Genomic DNA, 22667 nt, shown 5'->3' on the forward strand with positions numbered 1-22667 from the left:
CATGGAGCCGACTTCCCGGGTAATCAGGAAGCCAGGCAGCGAGTCATTTTCGCTGCCCAGCCTTCTTAATGGGACTACCAGTATCGGTATTCGGTATCATCGAGTACAGAACAATATTGATATAATGTGTTCATAAGGGTTCTTTATGGGGTTATATACCATAGAATTTTATGAAGACATTATGTACAATAAAGGATCTTTGAAGTACTATGTCCGTGTAGCAGGGAGCTGTAAACAGACTCCTGGCTGCTATAGCAGTTTGTTTGCACTGCTTCAGCCAGGCTTTCTGTTTAAACCGATTCGGGCAGCTGTAAAACCTCCTAATCACGTCTACACCCCCCTCTCCCCAAAGTTGCCGCCCACCCCTACCATGCTCGCTTATCTCCCCTCAGGTGAATGAAGCTGGAAGCAACAACGATTTTGTCACCTCCGGTATCTGAGCTGTCAAAAATCTGAGCTATAAAAAGTTAAACAAAATTAATTAAAATTAACTCTAAACTGATGACCTGTAAAGACTTTGAAAGTGTTGTCTATTTCTAACACTTTCTAACACTTTTGGGTACCAAAGTTTTTCACCTTTTCACAGGCACATGCAATTTTGAGGCTTGGCATGTTTGGTATCTATTTACTCAAAGCAACATTATCTTTTATATTTTACCAAAATTGGTTAATATATTGTATGCCCCTAAATTAAATTCAATGCATTTTTTACTGAAAATGTGGGTTTGATAACTGTTGTCATGTCATCGTGTGACATAAAAAATTGCAGCTACCCGCATTATATTCTCCTGGTTACCTGCTTTAAGAAAATATATAACTTTAGGGGGGTACCGTTTTTATTACTTTATAGTATTTGTGGTGTTAGTCTATAAAAGTACCCTATTTGCCTGCGTAAAAGGCGACTGGGTGTTTAAGACAACCCCCTAATTTTCCACTTAAAACATCGGTTTTGGGCTTTACTCGTCATATAAGCTACCCCACTTACGAGGCAACACCATTTAAAAACATCATGGATGGATGTGCGGTAATACTGTATGTACGGTAGCTACATACAGTATACCGCGCTGAGCCAATCATGGCGAGCGATGTATACTATTAATGAATACAAAGCCTGCCTGGATTGGCAGGCTCGCCGTGATTGGCTCAGCGCGGTATACTGTATGTAACCGCACCTCCAGCGGGCTGACAGATTAGGGATGTTCGTTTTGGGCCAGCTTGGCCCAAACGAACTAAAGGTATATGTTGTATACCCCACGTATAAGATGACCCCCGATTTTCGAGGGATGTTTTTAAGTATAAAAAGTAGTCTTAGACGCCAGCAAATACAGTATATGCTCTTTGTTTTGGTATTCCGTTTCTAACATGTCTACCCTCATAATGTATAGTATATGAGAGCGATCTCATAGTACGCAAAGGACTATGGTCTGCACAAAAAGAGTTCAGATCTTAAGACATTTAAAGTGATATTAAAACTTCACAATTTTTTTTTCAATGCATGTACAGTAACTAAATACATCTTACCGCATGAGACACTCTGTTTGGTCTGCAGATTGTCTCTTTTATTTTTCCTTTTTCCCTCAGTGCTGCAGATGACTTCTGAGGAGGGTTACATTCTCTTGCTGCATCCTATAGAGCCATCCTCTAATGCACACTCCGTGCTTAGGACTACAAGCTTTCATTAGAGCCTGCCTGCGCACCAACACACAGGCAGCCTGACGTCATTAGAAACACTCCTCAGGTGATTGACAGCGGCTCCCATATATATCTCCGCAAGGTAGTTTTAAAAAATGTTTTTTAACAACATTTGTTGTGTTACAGAGATATACTGGAGCCACTGTCAGTCACCTGAGGAGGAGTTTCTAATAATGTAGGGCTGCCTGGGCGTAAATGTCTTACGAAAGCTTGTAGTTCCGAGTACGAGAGCGTGCACTAGAGCGTGGCTCCATAATACGCAGCAAGTGAATGGAGCCACCCTTAAAACGGAAACCATCTGCAGCACTGGGGGGAAAAGGAAAAATAAAAGAAAGACACAATTTACAGAACAAACAGAGCAACCCATGCAGTAAAATGTATCTAGTTACATGTATTTTTTTTTTAAATCCATGAAACTTTATTATTACCTTAAAACATCTAAGGACAGACATAGCCTTAATTCCAAATGGCTTCTTTAGGATGCACAAGCTGTGGACCCTAAGGTCCTCAGGTCTCCTTCTGACTGTAGAAAATCAGGAGTGACTCTCAGTAAAGACACTAAGGAACCATGGCACACAATTTAACTGTTTCTTTCAATTATTGGTCACTTGGTAAAGAGGCACAAACAAGTTTTACTAAAAAAAAATGGCCCTCTAACATCTTGATTGTTAAAACAAATCACATCACCTGATTGCATCCTGTTAATTAGATTTCTCTCTAACAAGCACTGCCCTAGTTCTGCTGTATTATACTAATCACCTGTTTGCAATCATTTCATTTGGAAACCATAGAGTCAAGATACTAAATAGGCATTTTTTTCCAGCCAAGTGGATAACCTTGTTCCCTTGGTAGTCATAGACACTGTCATACATTATTTTGGGGCAGAAGGCCAAGCCAGTGGCATTTTAATGCCGGTTTAATTGATAGTCACACGACTGCTTGTCCATATGGCAAATCCTTCCCTGCATGCTGTGATAACCAGCAGGAAAGCAGCTTCCCTTGAGACTTTTGTCCTTGCATTAGATCAGAGCTTGGTAACCCTAATATTTTAATGGGGAGCATACTCAGATTTGTATGCTTCTAGGGTATAGATCTTTTGTGCTAGACAAATGCAAACCGCTTAAGCACTTTTTTAATATCACTGACCATAATGAATTACATCTGCAACATATGTGTATATGAATTTATGAAGACTGGCAACCATATTAAGATGCGCAAAAGATCGGTAATTAAATATGCGGTAGAGTGTGCCAGTGATGTTAAACTATTGATCAATACTCAGTGCACAGCTCAGGCTGAATAAAGGTGTCCTGGGACTCTGGGTGGCCACATGTCCTTCGAATCTTTATGTTCCACTTATGCATCTCTGAACAGCTGTGAGCCTTCAATGTTCAGTTAATTTTCTGTTCAGCTCATTTACTCCTAATTATCTTCAGCCAGTGGCAAAGCTAACTTCTAGAGGGCTGTTTACAGCAGCTTGTCCCAGAAACGGGCCCCAATAGTGCTTTGTGTTACCCTGAAGTTTGTCTTTTTAATTTGCTTATAAAAATGTACCTAAAATAAATAAGATAAACTGAAATATGCCAGTAGCCATTTCCAAATTAAAACCTATTTGAACTAACCCCATAGTATAAACAAAAAGTTAAAAGCACACACTTTTAAGTCTGGTACCTGATTCAGGGCTCAGGTACCAGGTAGAATTTTATTAACCAAATAAGCAAATAATTAAATACATTTTCCATGTAGTTAAAGCCTAGACTTTTTCATGGTAAAAGTTACAATTGTGTGGAACAGGCCATAACATCTTGGCCTTAATTTAAACTTGTATATTTCTTGCACATACATATGCCTAATGCATTAAATGTACAGTACTGGCAAACATGAAAAGTAAAAATGTAAAGCGTATTGAGGCAGCCTACCTGCTTATTACTTCAGTTTTTTATTCAGGCATAGCTGCACTGTACCAATCCACCAGTTGTCATATGCTGTGGTTTCCAAATTTGCCCAAGCCCACACAAAACTGTCACTTTGTGACATGTAGCTGCAGGATGGGGAATGCCGTGGTCTCAACTGATTGGGCAGTGACAGTTTTCCATGGGACTTGGTTCACACCACGTCCCTGCACATCACTATTCACCAGTCCACCCTACTTCTCATAGTCAATTTACTGGGACTCCCTATTGGGATGCAGAACAGGTATTCTCAAACACACCCAATAAAGGCACTTTGCTGTCTCTAGTATATATATAAAAAAAACTATGTAAACAATGTCAGTTCTAAGAAGTTTCTACCAGGAAGCAATCACATGCAAACATTGAACATTTGTGTGACTGGCAATACAAAAAGAAGTGGGGGTTTCCAAATTTTTCACTCAGATGAGCTAATGGGGTTGATTTACTAACCTTATAAACACACCATGAACATGTATACACCTCTGTGGTGTGTTCCCTCCCAGCATGATCTATGGGTGGAATCTAAACACCTTTGTAGTGTGTACACACCCAGCAGGTGTGTTGTGCAAAGCCTTGCATGAATTACAAGGTGATGTTGTGTAAATTAGCTCTATGTCGTGTTGCTTGCGTTGATGAATGCAGGAATGTAAGTGCATGAGCTAACCATTTTTGTCTAAACTGTGAAGCAGCATTATATATGCATCATGTGCATGATTTTTCCATATATGGCATTAGTGGAAATATGCTTTTAGAGACTTTTTGGTTGATAAATACGTTTTGCTGTGTGAAAATCACACGCACCTGGTGCAAGTGATTAGGTTAGTAAATCACCCTCAATGTGTTTGAAATCTATGAACACTGGATATATGGGTGAATGGTTATATTGTATCTATGCTATAAATTATTGATTTTAGAAGCAGTGTAGGCCTCAGGGACATAAACAAAATTTGCCTGTCTCCACCCACTTCTCAAAAATAAAGAACTTGAGAAGGAAGGTGGAGAATGACAGTTTTATCAACTGCTTAGCACAATTATCTCTCACAGATGACAACCTTAAAGTGAGACTAAACTCAGGAGTTAAATCTTAAAAATGCATTCAAGTGCCCTAACTTTTAACAAAAATGTATCTTATTTGTGTGTCACACGGCTGTAGATCTTCAAATCAACTCTGAATTTGTGCTGACACTGTCCTTCCTTCCCAGGCCAATCAGCATTAAGCCAGCCAAACAGCATAGAGCCGGCTTCCCGGCCAATCAGGAATTCCTGACTTGCCGGGAAGCCGGCTCAATGTTCCCTCGCGGCACTGCCAGTCAGAGGAAATCTCCCTCTGACCGGAAGTTCCAGTATCGGGGGGTAAGTATCAGAGCATTTGGGCAAGTACTCATTGCATCCTGGGAAGGTTACATCAGCAGAGCATTGCTGGGAAATCTCCTATGTAATGACATGAGATCTCAGGGAAAGGCATTTTCCTCCCCTGAGATGATGTGCATGGTCACATGTGCCAGAGTTCCAGGAAGTAAAGGGAGATATATTAATCTGCCCTTAGTAAAAATGGCCACTGTGAGAATAATTTGTAGGAAAAGAAAAATAAGATATGCAAAGAATAAAAATCCTGCAATTATCTATAAGTATGTGTTTGTAGATTGCCATTACTAAACAGGTGTGTTTGTTGTTATTTTAAAGATATGGGTAAAGTTCCTCTTTAATATACATTGCCACTCATAAACAACAGATTTCCCTTTAACACAATGACAAGAGGGCTTAAAATCGATTATAATATGTTCCCTAACCTAGACAGTATACTTTATTATCTATTTGCTTTACCTGTTTTTCTGCCATGTTTTCAGTCTTCAGTTGGCAATGATTTACTCTGCTTTCTGTGCTAAAATTGCACAATTATACAGATCAAAACAGTTTTTTTTCCTAACTTCCACCTAGTATCAGTAATGTAAATTTGCACATTAGGAGCCATTTCCAAGTCCCTGATAGATCCACCATTTACTATGGAAATACACTGCCATCGGCTGTAATGTCACTTCAGCTTGAAGAGGCAATTAGTGCTAAATATTCAGATAAACATGAGCGTACGCTGCTCTCTTCAGTTTAGAGCTGTACCACATAGCACACACTGGCAGGGAAGGAGTTACTGTTCTAATCAGACACATTCTATGAAGTAATTATCACCATTGATGAAATGTAAAGTTACCCTGTGCTGCTGTGTCCTTATTCTATAGACATTTGTTGGATGAGATAGTTTTACATGTTGCTTGGAGTTTGGACAGCCATGTGATAACGATACATAAACACTTTCTTCAATTGCTTGACAGCAATGGCAATAATAAATTCTCAGTGACTCACTCTTGACCTACCTGGACATTTATGAGCCATGGAAATGTCACAAGTGGTTGTTACAGTAACATTTCAAATCCAATATTTACTGCTTCTGAAGTTTCACAATAAGACTGGGCAATCACATATTCTACAGCATCTGACAGGCTCATTCCATTTCAAATATTTTTTAACCAGAGCGAAGACTGCCCAAACTGTACACAAATGTAAAGGATTATCGTTCAAGTATTTCCTATAAGGGGAATTTGACAGAATAATTGATAGCAGTTGAGGGGCTCTAATACAATTAGGCATGTTTGCAAATATGTGCCGGTTTCTTAATGATATTATGAACATCCGGGGGGAAGAGTATAGGCACTTTAAAGATGTTAATGAAGTGAATTTGGATTCCAGTTTACTATATTCAGATCAGTTTTATACATTCTCTGGTTGCTGTGGGTTACTGCATTGTAGCTCACCATTTCTGGATACAGTACACTGGCTCATACCTCCCAACTCTCTAAGATGAGGAAGAGGGATACCTTGTAACGCATAGTATGTAGGCAAAGGACAAACCTCTGCCACACCCTCAGTTACAGGGGTATGAGAAAATAATAAAAAAGAAATTGTTTGTTAAACCCACCACTACTTTTCTTTCGGATTGGTGTTTCCAAATAAGACATGTAGTAATTTACTTTTAGCAGTACAATTCTACAGTTCTAGATATCATGTATGGACCTTGCCTTATGCTGTTGTGTCCCTAAGAAATGTGCATGCCTGTTTCAAGGCTGTAACTGTGACTGTAGCTCAAAGGGCATGTTACTGTTAAGGAAGTTCCAGTAATTAGTGTATGAAGGACAGCTACTGAGTTATTAATTTATATCTGACCCAACCAATCACTGAGATCTTTGTTTAGAGGTATGGTTTAGAAAGATGATAAATATTTGGGGCACTATTCCAGAGTATTCTGTAACTCTTGGGATTCAGCCTGGAGAGAATGCCTGCTTACAGAGATCTCTACCTTGGCCTTGCCTCGGCCTGGGGCATGTCTTGGAGGCCTAGGGACTTAGCTGCCTGCTAGAATGGATATCTGGGGGTAACCGGGCTTGCAAAGCATCTTCTTGCTAAAGTGTGTGCATAGAGGAGTAGAGTAGAAGCTACTGATGGACATTGTAAAAAAGGATTCATAGTCCACAGATCAAGGTATCTTTGACTGCTATCAGAGGATCAAGAGCTAGGTATGTAAGAGAGAGATCCCTTGCAACTTTAGAAAGAATGTGACTGCTCTTATAGGACCATATAACTGTCTGGCTGCTCTCGCAGGGCCAGAAATTACCAAGACACTGCTCTTAGATGGTCTACTGTTACTTCAGAATACCTGTCCTATTTTGTGATCTTTTTGGATATCCTGCACCCTAAACCCTCTCTCCTAGTATTGAGTCCAGTGATAAAAGGTAAAAAGACTAAAGTGATTGGTGCCTAACCTTTTTCTCCCCACCATACACTAACAACTAGACACTAAGATGGAGAGCTGCAGTCCTATAAAAAGAAGGAGAAGTGAGGGGGTAAGAGGAAGAAGTGGATTTATTTCCAAAATAGGGAGAGTCCCTGTGCAAAAAGAGGGATGAGCTATGCTGTCTTTTTGAAATAGTTGTTTTTTTCTACAGGCTAAGACAATTTGCAATTAGTGAACACCGGCCTGTTTTTTAGAGGCCTTATAGGCCAAGTCATAGAGCAGAAAAAAATAAGAGGAAGGCTGATATGCTGCTTCCTGTTTCATTATCACAGATCTCTATTATAATCAGGGCCGGTGCTAGGATTCTTGCCTAAACAGGAAAGGTGCATTTTTGCGCTCCCCCCTGTAAAAACAGGGCATTTTGACATGTACTTGTCAAAATGCCCCGATGTGTGCGCTATGGTAAATAATGTATTATAATCTCTATTATAAAAACATTTATTTTATATGGAATGCACACAAATCTGTCGGCACAGTAGACAGGGTACAACCATTTCCCTATAGGAGCCTTATTATTATTAGCATTAGGAGCATTATTGAAATCTGGCAATTGGAAGATACATGATTTTCATGTATTGTTGTTTTATATCTTATTGCTGCCATAAGTCTTTGACAGGATACTTCCTGCAGATGCACTTTATAAAACCAAACTCCAGGTAGACAACAACACCAATTAATGTGTTTGTTAGAAACTATGCATTGGATGCATTGTTTGAATTTTTAATTGTAGAAAGTGAAATCAGGGCAATGCCATTTGTTTGTGTTGCAGGCACAAACTAGCCATTACAGTTTGATCAAGTACGGGACACTATGCCTTATCAATGCAATGCTCTGATTGAAGATCTGATCTCATCTTTGAAGGACTCATTTTTAACCCACAGCACAGGTACTTCAGTATCCCACAATAATAAAAAAAAGAATTACCAAGTGCATGTACCCTAATATTTGGTATGTTTACTACCATTGTTATCATAGCTGATAGATATACGCCTGATATGCTGGCTTTAGATGTGTGCAAGATTGGTGTAGTTGTTAAGTGATAACAATGGAATCTTGGTTCATTACGTTATACATAGGTTGTTTCAGAAAACTACTCAAATAAGCACACATTAACTGGTTTCCTTTGGAGAGGATATGCTTTCTACACTTAGTAGTAATCTGTTTGATACATGCAGTGTGTGAAATCCTCTCAACTTAAAATGTAAATACAGTAGAACATCCACATCTAATGGGGATGGGGGGGAGCATGAAGCTGGATGATTGAAAAACACGGCAGGATATTAAATACCAAGATAACTCATGTTTATAATATGAAGGAAAGTGTAAAAAAGCTGATGACAAGGTAAAAAAGAGAGGAATAGTCCTCACTATTGAACATTCCCTTTCTATTCTTCTGGGACTTATATAAGGGCTGATTCATTTACTTATGAGGAGCCATTTATGTCTCTAATCTCTATCTCGAATACACTCTGTTTAGTATTAACAGAAACCTAATTATCTATATAAACAATAGTTTAAAGGCTCCCAAACTTGATATACATTCCCTTCATTTAATTATATTTGTCAAATGCTATTGCTGTCTTCATAGATCATTGTGTAACCAGACATCTCTGGGCCCCCGGTGCTCCTGGGTCCCAAAACAGTCACATAGCCTGTTATGGCTAAATGTAAATGCAACTAGTGCAAAAAGAGCAAACATAACATAAAAGGTTAATGATCCTCTGGAAGATGGAGGTGAAGCACTAGTGGGCCAATTACAGTCAAGTGAAAAAGTAAGTACACCAAACTGTTAACTTTTTAAACATAATTTAATGGGCTAACATTAGGTCTTTCTTTAAACAATGCCTTCATGCAAAGGTGTAAAAACACAAACAAATTTGCCTTTTCAGCCATTTAGTTAACAACAATATCAGTAGATGTAGTGGTGTGTTGTGGCCTCAGAAGCTGGTATCACCCCCTTTAATAGAAATTCATTTGTTTAGGCATTTTGCATAAGTGCCCATCAGTCTTTGATATCAACTGATGGCTTTTTTTTTTTACCATTCCTTCAAGCAAAAATTCTTTGGATAGGGCTTTGGATAGGGCATTTCATAACCATTTATTTCTTCTTTTTGAGCAATTCCCTCTGTGGATTTTTTAGTGTGCTTGGAATCATTGTTATATTAAAAAATCCACTTCTGGTTCAAATTCAACTTTTGGACTGATGGACTCGTATTCTTATCAAGCAAACTTTGATATGATGGAAAATTCATGGCTGATGCAATGACTTCAAGCTGCCCAAGCCTTCAAGCAACATAGCAACCAAATACCATAACTTTTGCACCACCCCGATTTGCAGTTGGCATAAGGTTCTTCTCCTTAAATGCTGTCTTTGGTTTGAGCCAAACCAAAAATGTCTACTGTCACTATGGCTCCAGAACTCTATCTTTGATTCAACACCAGTCCTCAGCACATTGTTCTGGAAGTCCTAATCTTTGCCTATGTTAAGTGGCAAACTGTAGCCTTGTTCTTTTTGGGCAGCAAAGGATTTTTCCTGGTACACCTCCCATATAGGTTGAAGGAGAACTATGGGGTTAAGGCTTTTCCCCATAGTTCTTCTTAGGGTAACGGGAGGACACAAACTAGCGTTCTCCCGTCACCCTAGGCTCAGTATACCGCGAGCTGTAGCTCGCGGTATACTGAGACGCCACAGCTGAAGCGGATCCCGACAATTGTGCCGGGATCCGCCCAGCTGCATGACTGACAGCTGGCTCTGCCTATTTAGAGATAGAGCCAGCTGTACCCGCCCCCTACCACGTCCGTTCCGCCATTCAGCGCTGGCGGATCAGAGCGGGGAGGGGGGAATCCAGCCCCTCCCCTGTCATGGCAGAGAGCCGTGACAGGATCGAGAGGTGAGTGAATGCCGGTATGTGTTCGCTCACCTCCCGATCTACTGAGTCGACCTGTGACAGTCTCATTGTCACAGGTCGGCTAGAACTATGAGGTGAGTGAAAAGCACTCACCTCATAGTTCTCCTTTAAATTGATGCAATCTCTTTCTAAATGTAGATGCATGCACTTTCACACCAACTGTTGCAAGAGTTACCTGCAGGTCCCAAGATAACAATTATGGGGTTCTTGAAAAGGTTCTAGCATCAAATGGTCAGTTCTTGAGCTGAACTTGCTAGGCGGGCCAGTCTCGGACAAATCAGCAGTCAATTGAAGTCTACATTTGCCTCAGTTCAGCTTTAACATTTGGGTTAGAAGGAATGCTTAATTGCTTGAGCATCTGCCTTTTCTTTGTTACAGATTTCATAAATCAGCCGTGTCAGTTTTGTGGTAACTGTTGATATAACAAAGGAGGACCTGGTATACCTTTAATTCATGAGCTTTCCATGTGCAGATATTAAACTACCAGGGGAACGGCTTAAAATATCTATTTAAGAATGTTACAATTCAGAAAGTCAAAGCACCCTCTAATCAATTCCAACGATAACCGGAACACAACCAATGTGCATTAGAGCAAATTTAATGAACCCAAGTGAAATGTCTGAATTGCTAAAGATTCACCAGAGCATCAGACCTTTGCTTCACTCCAAGCAAAATGTCTCCCTAGCTTCATTTGGTATTTGAAGAGAACATTTAGTAAATCATCCTTTTTTCACTTTATAATATGTTCTGCAGTAACTGTGACAAAGGTATACCTTTTGTTCAGAAAAATAGTGCGGTACCACTTTTAGGCACTAGATGGAGACTCTTTTCTTTCCCAAATAACCTTCATACTGTTCACAGCCTGTGCTGCTCAAGGCATAAGAAATAATTCTAGCTGTGACATGGTCAGAAATTAAATCTAAGAATGCGGCACAGCACCATGCACTGCATCAGTTTATCAATGACAGAATAGTATGTGTTGAGTCAATCTAAGGGAGTAACATCAACATTTAAACAACAGATTTAGAGAAACTGAAGTGGAAATTGAGGTCTAGCCCTACAAAAATGAGGAGCTGACATGTTTTAGTGCATTGTTTGATCTAAACTGGCAAGATACTTATGAAGACAAACAGTAAGAAACAAACAGAGCTGCATGTGTTATAGCAGTCATTTACTGGTGCGTCATAAACATTATGCGATTCTAGTCCAACTACAGCCAAAACTTTTTTGTGTTTTAGATAACAGGGGGAATGGTTTGAACCTCCATCAGAATTTTACCTTTGTCTATAACTCCATAAAGGAGATTCCCCCTCTTTACTAGTGATACCAGTGCAAGAGGATTGGGCGACGACGGAAAAGTAAGAAGTAAGCTGGAGTAGAAACCTCAAAGTGCTTCTAACTCATCCCTACTTTATATTGCTATCTCTGTCCCCAATAATGACATTTGCCGGTACTTCCTGTTCCTCTGACCGCCTGTCACCAGGACAGGAACTAAGAAGCAGAAACTGAACTAAGAAAAGAAACTGAAAAAAAACTTGACAGAGATGTTACCACTAAATCTAAAAAGAAAATCTAGAGTTTGGCTTTCACAAAAAAAAAATCATCATTGTTTTGTGAACAATCCCACACATCCTTCAGGAGATACAGGAGCCAAGCAATGTTTATGAATGTTTACGTCCTCTGGCTCCAGTGTACTCCAAAGTTCTAATATAATTGAGCATGCATTGGGAGCTTTCGAAGACAATATTGGTCCCACTTGTTCCTAGCTTGGTGCATAAACCTTGTACAGCTATTATTCTTTATGACCCAACCTATTGCACGCACAAGGGCTTTAGAATGAGGACTTCAGAGTGTGCCAAAATCCAAGGAAATAAACACTACCTGAGAAGTTCTGCTTGTCTGCATCTGAGATATGTATTTCAGACTTAAAGAGCAGGTGGTGGTGGAGGTGAGATATGAAGGTTGTTGAAAGTACACTTACACTTTTTTCCTAGGTATATAGCAATCAACAAAAAGATCAGCAACATGATATACTCTACAAGGTGTTGAAGCAGACCTTTACATTAAAAAAAATCTAATTCTACCAATGCATCCCTCTATGTACGATGAATAATAATAACATAGACATGTCAAGTGTAAAATGCTGTGATTTTGAAATACTTACACCTGCAGAACATTTACTTCCTGCTTTGAAAGGGCAAAATGACTTCAGTTTGCCAAACCAATGCCCACTGGGATTTCCTTGTCATCAGCAGAGCATTGCTGGGAAGTCTCAACTGCAAGGAAAGGCATTTTCCTTCCCTGAGATGATATGGATGTCATAGTCACATGTCTAGTCACATGTACCAGAAATCCAGGAAGTCAAAGTAGAGCTAGTAATCTGCCCTTAGTAAACGTGGCCACGGTCAGAACACTGGGATAGAAAAAAGAAATAAGGTATGCGAAGAATACAAAGCCTGCAATTATCTAGAAGTATGTGTTTGTAGATTGTCATTGCTAAACATTTCTAAAGGTGTGTTTGTTGTTATTTTAAAGATATGGGTAAAGGTCCGCTTTAAACCTACAAAATATATTCAAATTAATTGTAAGCTTGGAGCCCAGATGCAACAATGGCATAGTGTTGCCTAAATGCATAAAACCTGACATTATTTTACACTTTCGTTTTTACATAAATGTTTAATATTTAAATATTTAGGAAATTATTTATTCTAGCAAAACATAATTTTAAAAAAATCCAACTGAATTTAGAGAATATTGTCCTTTACTACTGATCACCAAGAAATATATGTATATTGCCTCTAAGATGTATGTTGTAAAGTGCACATCCTTTCCCATTAAATTAAATTAGGTAACTTATAGTGGATGTAAAAACCTAGAACCATAATGCACTGTTAATCATAACAGAATGCTGGCATGATTGTGATTGCTTGTACTACTACACCATACCCTAAATGCAACAAAATAGACTATCCTGACATGTGCCCACCGATCCAGTAGTATATACTAGTATTGTTCTAAACTAGCCAGTCACAGGGAAAAAATAAAGCAAGCTTCCTGAAACAATACTCTAATAAACATTGCAGAATATTAAAATTACGAGCCACTTTCGTGCCCCCGTAATTTTAAGCAAATTTTGAAGGTTCAGTTATGTGTTACATTCCAGTGAGATGTCTTTCAAATATACAAAAAAGTAAAAACTGTCAACTTAGAGTGGTATGTTGGTTAGGAGATCTATAAAAACCTACTTACCCTGATGACATATCTGGAAGAGTTTTTATCATCTAGGTTGACTGTCAATGAGAAGAAGACTGCAGTGCTGTATACTCCCTGTGTCTTATAAAGCAGCTCATTAAAGTCCCACTTGCTTTTGGCCTGATCTGGAAAATCCCATCCTCCACAGTCCTCCAAGACCTGTAGCATTGGGTGGATCCCCAAACGGTCAATCTCCTTCATGTTGAGACAAGATCGAAAGAATTCTTTCACTTTCTTTTCAGAAGATCCTCTGTGCTTTCTTCGCACAGGCTGCAGGAGAAGGTGTTGCAGCTTTTCTTCATTCTGTTCTCCTATAGCTGCAATGGTGCCATAGATTAACTTGTCCTCTGGTATTCTATGCCTTCTAAGCCAACCCCCACAAGCAAATGAGTAGAAGTCATTGCATGGCGGTATTGTTGAATCTATGTTGCTGCTGATAAATTTGGAAGCTCTCAAGAAAGCTTTTCTCTCTTGGCATTCTTCTAAACACTGACCATCTTGTTCCATAGAGAGATATTTTAACACCAGCATACACCCCAAAATGACACACAGACCTGCTGCAAAGACCAGCCCTGAAAGCAGACAGGTCTCTCTGCGGCTCCACCGTGGGATTCCTTTAGACTGCTTTTTGGAGTTCACCTGAATGTTAAATCCATTGGAAAGTGTACTACTACTGTTGAATTTGCTCACATACCTGACTTCTTGGAATTCATCATAGTGGGCTGTGAGAGAGTAGGTTTTCTCCATGTCTGCTAAACTTAGCATGTGGTTTTAGAAGTTGAGTTGTAAATTATAGAGATAAAAATGGAGCTGTGGCAGTTTTATTGTTATTCCAGAATCCTAGTAACAGGAGCCTGTAAAAATGCATACAAATTATTATTATCACGCAAAACCTTGTAAACACTGCAACATTTCCTATGTTCATTCATCAAACATAAATATTGAGTCGCTGATTATGCTTTTGTATGTTAACAAACACCCATAAAACACTGATACACATCACCCATATTATTTTATATTTTTCCTTACATATATCACAATAAAATGGTGGCTTCTCTGAAACTAACAGATTAGCAATGGGTGGAAAAATTGGATGGTATTCCTGTAGTATATTGGAAGTCAAATATGCAATCTATCTCCACTGAAAATGAGTTATTACAATTTGCATAGAGCGGAGAAGATAAATCCTTTGTAAGGTTTATTTCCTTCTGTGGTAACATTTGGGAGGTTGTTCTCACGTATTGATCCTGTAATATTCATTCAAGAATAGGGGATACATTTGCCACCGGGACAGGAAGGCATGGATTATATAAACATTGTAAGGACGTCTGAGGCTTACTCTTTCCATTTGTTTTTGCCTCTGTTCCCACTGCACAGATTTTCCATAACTTTCTGTTAGAACAGAAAATGAGGGGTCATTTCCTCAATGGGGACAAATAAGGCAATAGAAATCCACCAGAGGTTGTGACCCTTGCCTGCTCTATCCAAAACAAAATTATTGAAGAAGACATTGAAAGGGTAAGATGTCTTCTACAGAGATTAGGGGGAAGGAAAGAGATTCTGTAACATAAACTGATTTTTCATACAGGCCAGTTAAAGCAAAAATAAGCACTGGAGATCATTTTACTGACTAGAATAATTAAGGATTTGTATTAATTCTGCACAAAGGTTACATAAATGAAGTCAGATATTAACCAAATATCATTGTAGGAGCAGGCCCGGATTTCCCACAAGGCCACCGAGGCCCGGCCTCGGGGCGGCAGAGCGCAGAAGGAGGCTGTACCAGTCCTTTAAGTGAAAAGCAGATCAGAAACACAAATCAGTATCAGCGCAATCGTCATAATTCTCTCAATGTTATGATGCAACAAAAATGGCAATTTATCAGCATTTATTGCTAGTAATAGCTCTTTTCACACTATACATATATTCAAATATACAAAAACTCCATGTCTCTGGGTTTTTCCTGATATGAGGCATGATGTAATGCAGTAAACCTTGTTATCTTTAATACAATCTTTTTGTTAGGAAGGCCTCTTACCATATGGCTTCAGTAGAGGCCCTGAGACAGATGCTATTAAGAATGAAGTTATGGTATGTCTAACACTATCAATTTAAAAGCTGAACAGTGGGATAAGGATGCCTGGGGATTTATATAATGTTTGGCTATAGAGGATTAATTTTAAATACAATTTTTGTGTGCCTGGAGTTCAGCATTAGGTGAACTGTATTATTTAGGGACACATATTATCAACCTACTATTATTAATATTATTAGAACTATTATTCTTTTAAATTACTCTTCTGGGGGCTATACATAATGTCTTGGAGTGTTATGTTACTCCTTTAGATTCTTCAGCGCTAGGTCCCCTGACCTTTTGTTTTATTGTCTATTTCGTTATTAATCCTTTCGTATATTAAATGTGGTATGTAATTTTCCCAAACTATGAATTTGTTGGAGTTATATAACATCTAATAAAAAAAGTCTAGTGCAGAGTAATAAAAATAATAGGTGCAAGGTTCAACAACTGAATATTCTTAATACATGTACATCTAGCATGTAAAACCTTGAAAATATACACAAGAGGCCTGGTGTACTGAAGTTAGATGCAGTGAAGTGGACTTATTTTAAAGTTTCTCTGCAAATGATTGGATGATTGAACTGAACACGTGTTGACTTTAATTCAGTTACTGAACTTTACTGCACTTCACTTTACTCTTGAGTAAATCAGGTAGAAGTTTCCAGGCTGTAGTCACCCTACATCTGATTGGTAGTTCAGCTTTCTTGAGTAACTTCTGGGCTCCGGTCATTGTTTGCTTCTGCCTGCTGCTGGGGCTTGTCCCTGGTAATAAAGTGGTAGACTGCAATAATCAGGTTTATAACTATTTGGCCAACTACTAAGAGGTTTATTGCTAATGCCGTTGGCTTGGAGAGGGTATACATATTTTGGGGTGACCTTGGTAAGCTAGTCAGCAGGCAGAAAGTCTGGAGGAAGGATGCTGTAGATTGTCTGATCCTCCAAGGCCTGCTGCCTGTGGAGGATGACCATGTGCTTGGAAAGTGGCTTGGGTCTGAGGACTGGTATGTTGAGTCATAGAATTTAGATATCAGTGGCGAACTTCAGCCTGAATGTACCTCAGAAAATGGGCAGGGGTTTGGTACTCGACTGAAGTATGGTGATTTCTCCCCAAGGAATTGGTAGCTGAAGGACTGCGCATTTTGCAGCCAAATGATGATTTCACAGACTGCCAGGTCAGCATAAAGGTTCTCTATCTATGAAGACTGTAAGTACTTTTTGTTTCTCTTTTCTGGAGTTTGACATATCCATGGATGTCCTGTTCCCTAAACCTCCATCCCAGGAGTCTTTGGTTAGAGTCAATAAACTCCTTGTTTGCATTTAAAAGGGAATGGTGCCTATCTGTTTACATTGCCTCACTATTGCCAATGACCAGACCCAGAGGTGAAATGCTAGCCCACCCTGCCTCTGGGGTTCCCCATATATCCTTGTGGGTCAGGGAGTGCTACCCATGTCTACCCTTAAATGGAGTATTCTTTTGCTCTAAACCACACATACCAATTTAGTCAATTCACTGAGATGTATGATTATCTGCTTGACCATGCTTGTTATTTTTACTCACACTTTTCTTTAAAATGTTCAACAAAATTGGGCAGTGTGAAATGAATGTTTTCAATTAAATAGGTCACAAACCTTTATTTCTCATCAATGTTAAATCTCATGAAGAAATACGTCTCCACCTCACGTAATCTTATTTATTAGTTTACACAGCAGGCAGCTCTTTCTAAAAAAAAAACTAGTTGCTTGTCTCACATGCTGTAAAACCAGCTTTTATATTATAATTTACTGACCCAGGGCAGGTAGAACTGCACACATTGGGGTTGATTTACTAACCTTATAAACACACCACGAACATGTATACACCTCTGTAGTGTGTTCCCTCCCAGCATGATCTATGGGTGGAATCTAAACACCTTTGTAGTGTGTACACACCCAGCAGGTGTGTTGTGCAAAGCCCTGCATGAATTACAAGGTGATGTTGTGTAAATTAGCTCTATGTTGTGTTGCTTACGTTGATGAATGCAGGAATGTAAATGCATGAGCTAACCATTTTTGTCTAAACTGTGAAGCAGCATTATATATGCATCATGTGCATGATTTTTCCATATATGGCATTAGTGGAAATATGCTTTTAGAGACTTTTTGGTTGCGTGCGTGTGTTTAGGTTAGTAAATCACCCCCATTGACTTATAAATTATTGAACCGCACACAGCCACTAGCATTTGCACAAGCAGCCGTCAATTTTTCCAAGTACAGTTTTATTTTAAAGTGCATCAGCGGCCAGGCAATAGACAATCAAGTATTTTCATATTTTTAACAAACGATAAATGAGCTTCAAGTCAAAGGGGTTGATTTACTAACCTTATAAACACACCACGAACGTGTATACACCTCTGCAGTGTGTTCCCTCCCAGCATGATCTATGGGTGGAATCTAAACAGCTTTGTAATGTGTACACACCCAGCAGGTGTGTTGTGCAAAGCCCTGAAGGAATTCCAAGGTGATGTTGGGTAAATTAGCTCTATGTTGTGTTGCTTGTGTTGATGAATGCAAGGAATGTAAATGCATGAGCTAACCATTTTTGTCTAAACTGTGAAGCAGCATTATATATGCATCATGTGCATGATTTTTCCATATATGGCATTAGTGGAAATATGCTTTTAGAGACTTTTTGGTTGATAAATACGTTTTGCTGTGTGAAAATCACACACACCTGGTGTGTGTGTGTGTTTAGGTTAGTAAATCACCCCCAAAAACTCACTGACCTCTGTAGCTGAAGGAACTGTGGAGCAATCCATTCTCAATGTTCACAGTAGAAATACTGAAGTCCTTCAGTTTCTCTCATCAGTTCATCTCACCCTGCCCCCCAAGGGCACCTTCTCTGTGTTTACGTTAGAAATTTTTTTAAAGCCCTTACCTGGCCCAATCAGCTGTGGCAGGCGAAATCTCCATCTGCAACTGCATGTAAGCAATTGGCCAGGATACAGTGACATAATTGACTTTATATGGCCACAGGGCTTCATTTGGTCAATGACATTTACGGATTATGGCTATGTGGCCATAAAAGGTCAATTACGCCAGCACAAGCATCCTGCCCCTTTGTTTACGTTCAACTGCGGGGCAGGAAATGCCCCCGCGTGCAGCTAATTGACCAGGTGGCCCCAGGGCATGTCTGAATTTGGAGAAGCTCAGGTTTAGACCATGTTTGGTCCTTCACCTTTATTTACATTTTAAGTAAAGAGCCACAGTTAATTTAGTAATGATCACTGATCTAGAACGCATGTGCAAATTAGGAATGCCTGATTGTCCTTATCTGCATTATTTTCCAGGGCCAGTGACAAGAGGTAAGCAAGTGCAGCTTCATGTTTCTCATACGACAGCCTTCTTATTAAGAAACGAGTAACCCGTTCAGTAATCTTCATAATCAGACTTTTCTTTTGATTGTCTAAGTTGGGTAAGAATTAGTGTTTGTTGATTGATTGTTGTCTTAAGAACAGCACTCTACACATAAATATATGTTTGGAGCATATAACTGTAGATCTGACCAGAAACTGACAATGCTGCTTGATGTGTTTACCTATTTTTCAACCCCTTTTTTCCTAAGGCCTTATAGTTAGCAACATCATGGGGTTCATTTAAAAAAGGATGTCGTTCACAATGCAATAGTGCCCCTAGATGGTACTAAGGAATATAGGATTTCCTATACTGGTCAGTGCCGTCTAGTGTCGTGCGAATCTGTCTGTCTAGCTATACGTCAGGCAAAACTTAGATGTTGTGATTTGCTTTTAGTTTGGTGGACAGAAGGACATTTAACTTTTATGTCTGCAGTCCAGGAACAGTAAAGTAATGTCAGTCAATACTTCTTTGAAGAATGTTGGTCATGACCTGATGTTCAGTTGGCATAGAACTTGTTTCTGATCATTTTTTGTGACATATTTGCTGTAATATTTATTATTTAAAACTTGAGTGCATTGCATTAAGCTACAAATACTACTTATACTGCCTTATTAAATGTTTTAAATAAGCATCTTCAATAGATCATTAAAGTCACTAATGAGTGTTTGAGTGTTGTTTAATATAGACCTGTCTAAACAGCCTATTCAGCTATAGAAAAGGCATACTAACTAAATAGAAAGCAGCTTTCATTGTTTGCCCTGCTTAAAATGATAAAGTCTAAAATGTGATTAGGTGCTGCAGGTTATTGTGTCCTGCTCTATGGACTGTTTGATTATAAAATTCCACATTACCTATATATAGCATTGTTTGGAAGATGTCCAAATACAACAAGAGCAGGCTCCTATGAACTTCAGCTTATGGAGACTAAAATTATGTTTACCACTGAAAAACAATTTTCCACCATATGTCTCTATATCATTTAACCCAGCTGCTGCCAGCCCCCAAATCACAGAGGCATATAATTTGAGGTCATACATCACTGTTCTCAATTGTATCCCACTGCCCCAGCTTGTTCTGCATACTCTCACACTCCTTCAGTGGGAGGCTGCCAGAGCTGACTGGAACTGTGCATATCCCTGATTTATTTCAGTAATAATACTCCAACATCATTTCACTTTATGCTGTTCCTGTACCTCCTATAAATATGTAACATTCCCGGGCGCTCGCACAGAAATAGAATAACCTCATGGCCTTCCCAAGAAGACATAGGCAGGGTTAATACAAATTCATTTTAACCTATTAAGTGCTGTACTGTAGTAGGGAAAGCACGCCTAATCTGGAAAGGGAGCTTGAAATTGATGGAAATGTGTATTAGCACACATTATTATGCGTTGTTTGCATGTTATTATTGTGCATTTGAACTGCACTCTGTATTAATTGTTGACAAGTGTCATAACGCGCTTCTCATTGCATCAAAGGATGCATCAAAGAAAAATGCATTGTTGTGAATAGGCTTTCTGCTATATGTGGTTTTTATACGTGTACCTTTTTATAGTGGAACATTGGATATTCACAACTTTACCTATCGCATTATTATTCATTCTGTATTCACTGATTTGTCTATCTACCTCTATCTTTTTTCTTTGCGTATATTCTGATTTGATCATTACATATATACATTGTATCTGTGTTGATGCCAAAAGGAACAAAAAAGTATCTGTACAGTTTTATCTTGTCACTAGAGATGAATTGGGTACAAATGTCACTTAATTCAATTTTCTCTTTCCAAACACTAGTAGGTATTTTATTGGCAATAATAATTTGAATTTCTTTTAATGTACCTCTGAGGGAATTCAAAGGAAAATCAATAAAAAGCAAGGAGTGAAAACAGCTGTAACATATCACATTTAACAAGGGGAAATTTCATGCCAAGATTTGCTTGCAATAATAAGCATGGTTTACACATTAGCTAAGGCTGAGCTCTACCAAATCATCAAGAAATATTAGACTCTTTTACATATTTATATTTATTTATATGTGACACCACAAGCTTGCCAAGCTAAAATTTTGTGTGTCATTGGTGATGGTGAAGTAGGATGAGCGAATCTGCCCAGGTTCAATTTGCTGAGGGTTTGGCAAATCCTGAACTTAGCAGGAAATCTCATAGATGTCGTTGGAAGGTGAAGACTTTTTTTCAGGCAGTTGTAGCAATGACAAATGCTTTTACATCAAGTGGTAATAGGCCTGCTTTGACCGGCAGAGGTTCGTCAGTAGTTCACTGAGGTTATCCCTGTTCCCTCAGATGCAAAACTGTCCTGCCCAAATTCAATCTCAAATCTCTTATTAAGAATTAAGAGGCCACAGATGATCCAGCGGTATAAAATTGGCCAGCAGCAGGACATTTTTATGGAGGAAGAATTGGCTGAAATGTACTAGAGTCAAAGAGTACAGGTAGGTGTTGTACTACAAAAATTAAGAGATCACAGATTATACAACAGTGTAAGATTGGCCAGCAGTAGGACAATTTTAATGCCAAAATTTACTACAGACAAATGGGTGGATTTACTAAAGGCAAATAGGCTGCAAATAGGTGAAAATTCACTTTGCAAAGAATAACCCATAATGGGCAAGGAACATTTAAAAAAAAGAACAGTATTGGTGCAAATTCCCTTGCACAGGGAACAGCCTATTTGCCTTTAGTAAATCAATCCCATAAAGCACAGGCAGGGGTTTACTACAACAATTAAGATACTGCAAAGGATAAAGCTCACACAGGGCTTGGAGAACAAAGTGCCTGGGAGCTAAGTGGCGTTAAAAAATTGGATTTGAAAATTTTCCAGTAGCAGGACAGTTTTATTCAGGAATAACAGGCCAAAATGTGCAAGAGACAACTGGGGGAATTTATCAAAACTGGAAGAACAGAGTTTGAAGCAGTTGCCCATAGTAACCAATCAGCTTCTCTCTTCACTTTGTTCAGTTAAGCTTCGAAAGTGAAAGATAGTAGCTAATTGGTTGCCAAGGGTAACTGCTCCAGATTCTGTCTGCTCCAGTTTTGATAAATCCCACTCAAAGAATACAGGTGTTATACCTCTTTCAAACGGTTCCCATTCGCCTGCCCCGCTCCTTCTTTCTCACCTTATTTTCCGCAGGTTTGTTTGGAATGACGCCAAACCAAGACTAAACTACCGCCTTTTGACGCGTCCCAGATCTGGGGGGGGAGCGGGCCTGCCTGATTTTCTCCTGTACTACAAAGCGTCTATACTAGCCAGGACACTGGATTGGTTTCATGGCGCCCCCCATAAACAGGTCCACTGATCTGTCTTCCCCCCCCCCTACCCTTCCCTTGACGTTTAATGAGGTATACGGAGCCACGCGGCACAACACAGTGGCGGATAATCATATGCTTTTCATCGCTCTAAGCTCATCATTGGTTACTATGGCTCGAAGATATCCCCCCCAATGCACTATGCATCTGTGAATATATCACACCAGAAGCAAAAGCCCATTTTTTTAAAGTAGCAGCAAAAAAGCAGCAGTTTAACCCAAAA

General features: G+C 39.2%; 1 protein-coding gene across 1 annotated transcript in view; it reads right to left on the bottom strand.

The window, feature by feature from the left end:
- ECEL1 (endothelin converting enzyme like 1) overlaps window positions 1–22667 on the bottom strand; it is an 85499-nt gene that overhangs the window by 54852 nt on the left and 7980 nt on the right. The window contains exon 2 of the mRNA XM_018563345.1: window positions 13647–14503. Within this exon, the coding sequence (XP_018418847.1) occupies window positions 13647–14414 (768 nt within the window). The 5' untranslated portion in view covers window positions 14415–14503. The remainder of the gene's footprint in view (window positions 1–13646; window positions 14504–22667) is intronic.

This window comes from Nanorana parkeri, unplaced genomic scaffold, assembly GCF_000935625.1.
Source record: "Nanorana parkeri isolate BGI_ZX_2015 unplaced genomic scaffold, ASM93562v1 scaffold657, whole genome shotgun sequence".
Lineage (NCBI taxonomy): Eukaryota > Metazoa > Chordata > Amphibia > Anura > Dicroglossidae > Nanorana > Nanorana parkeri.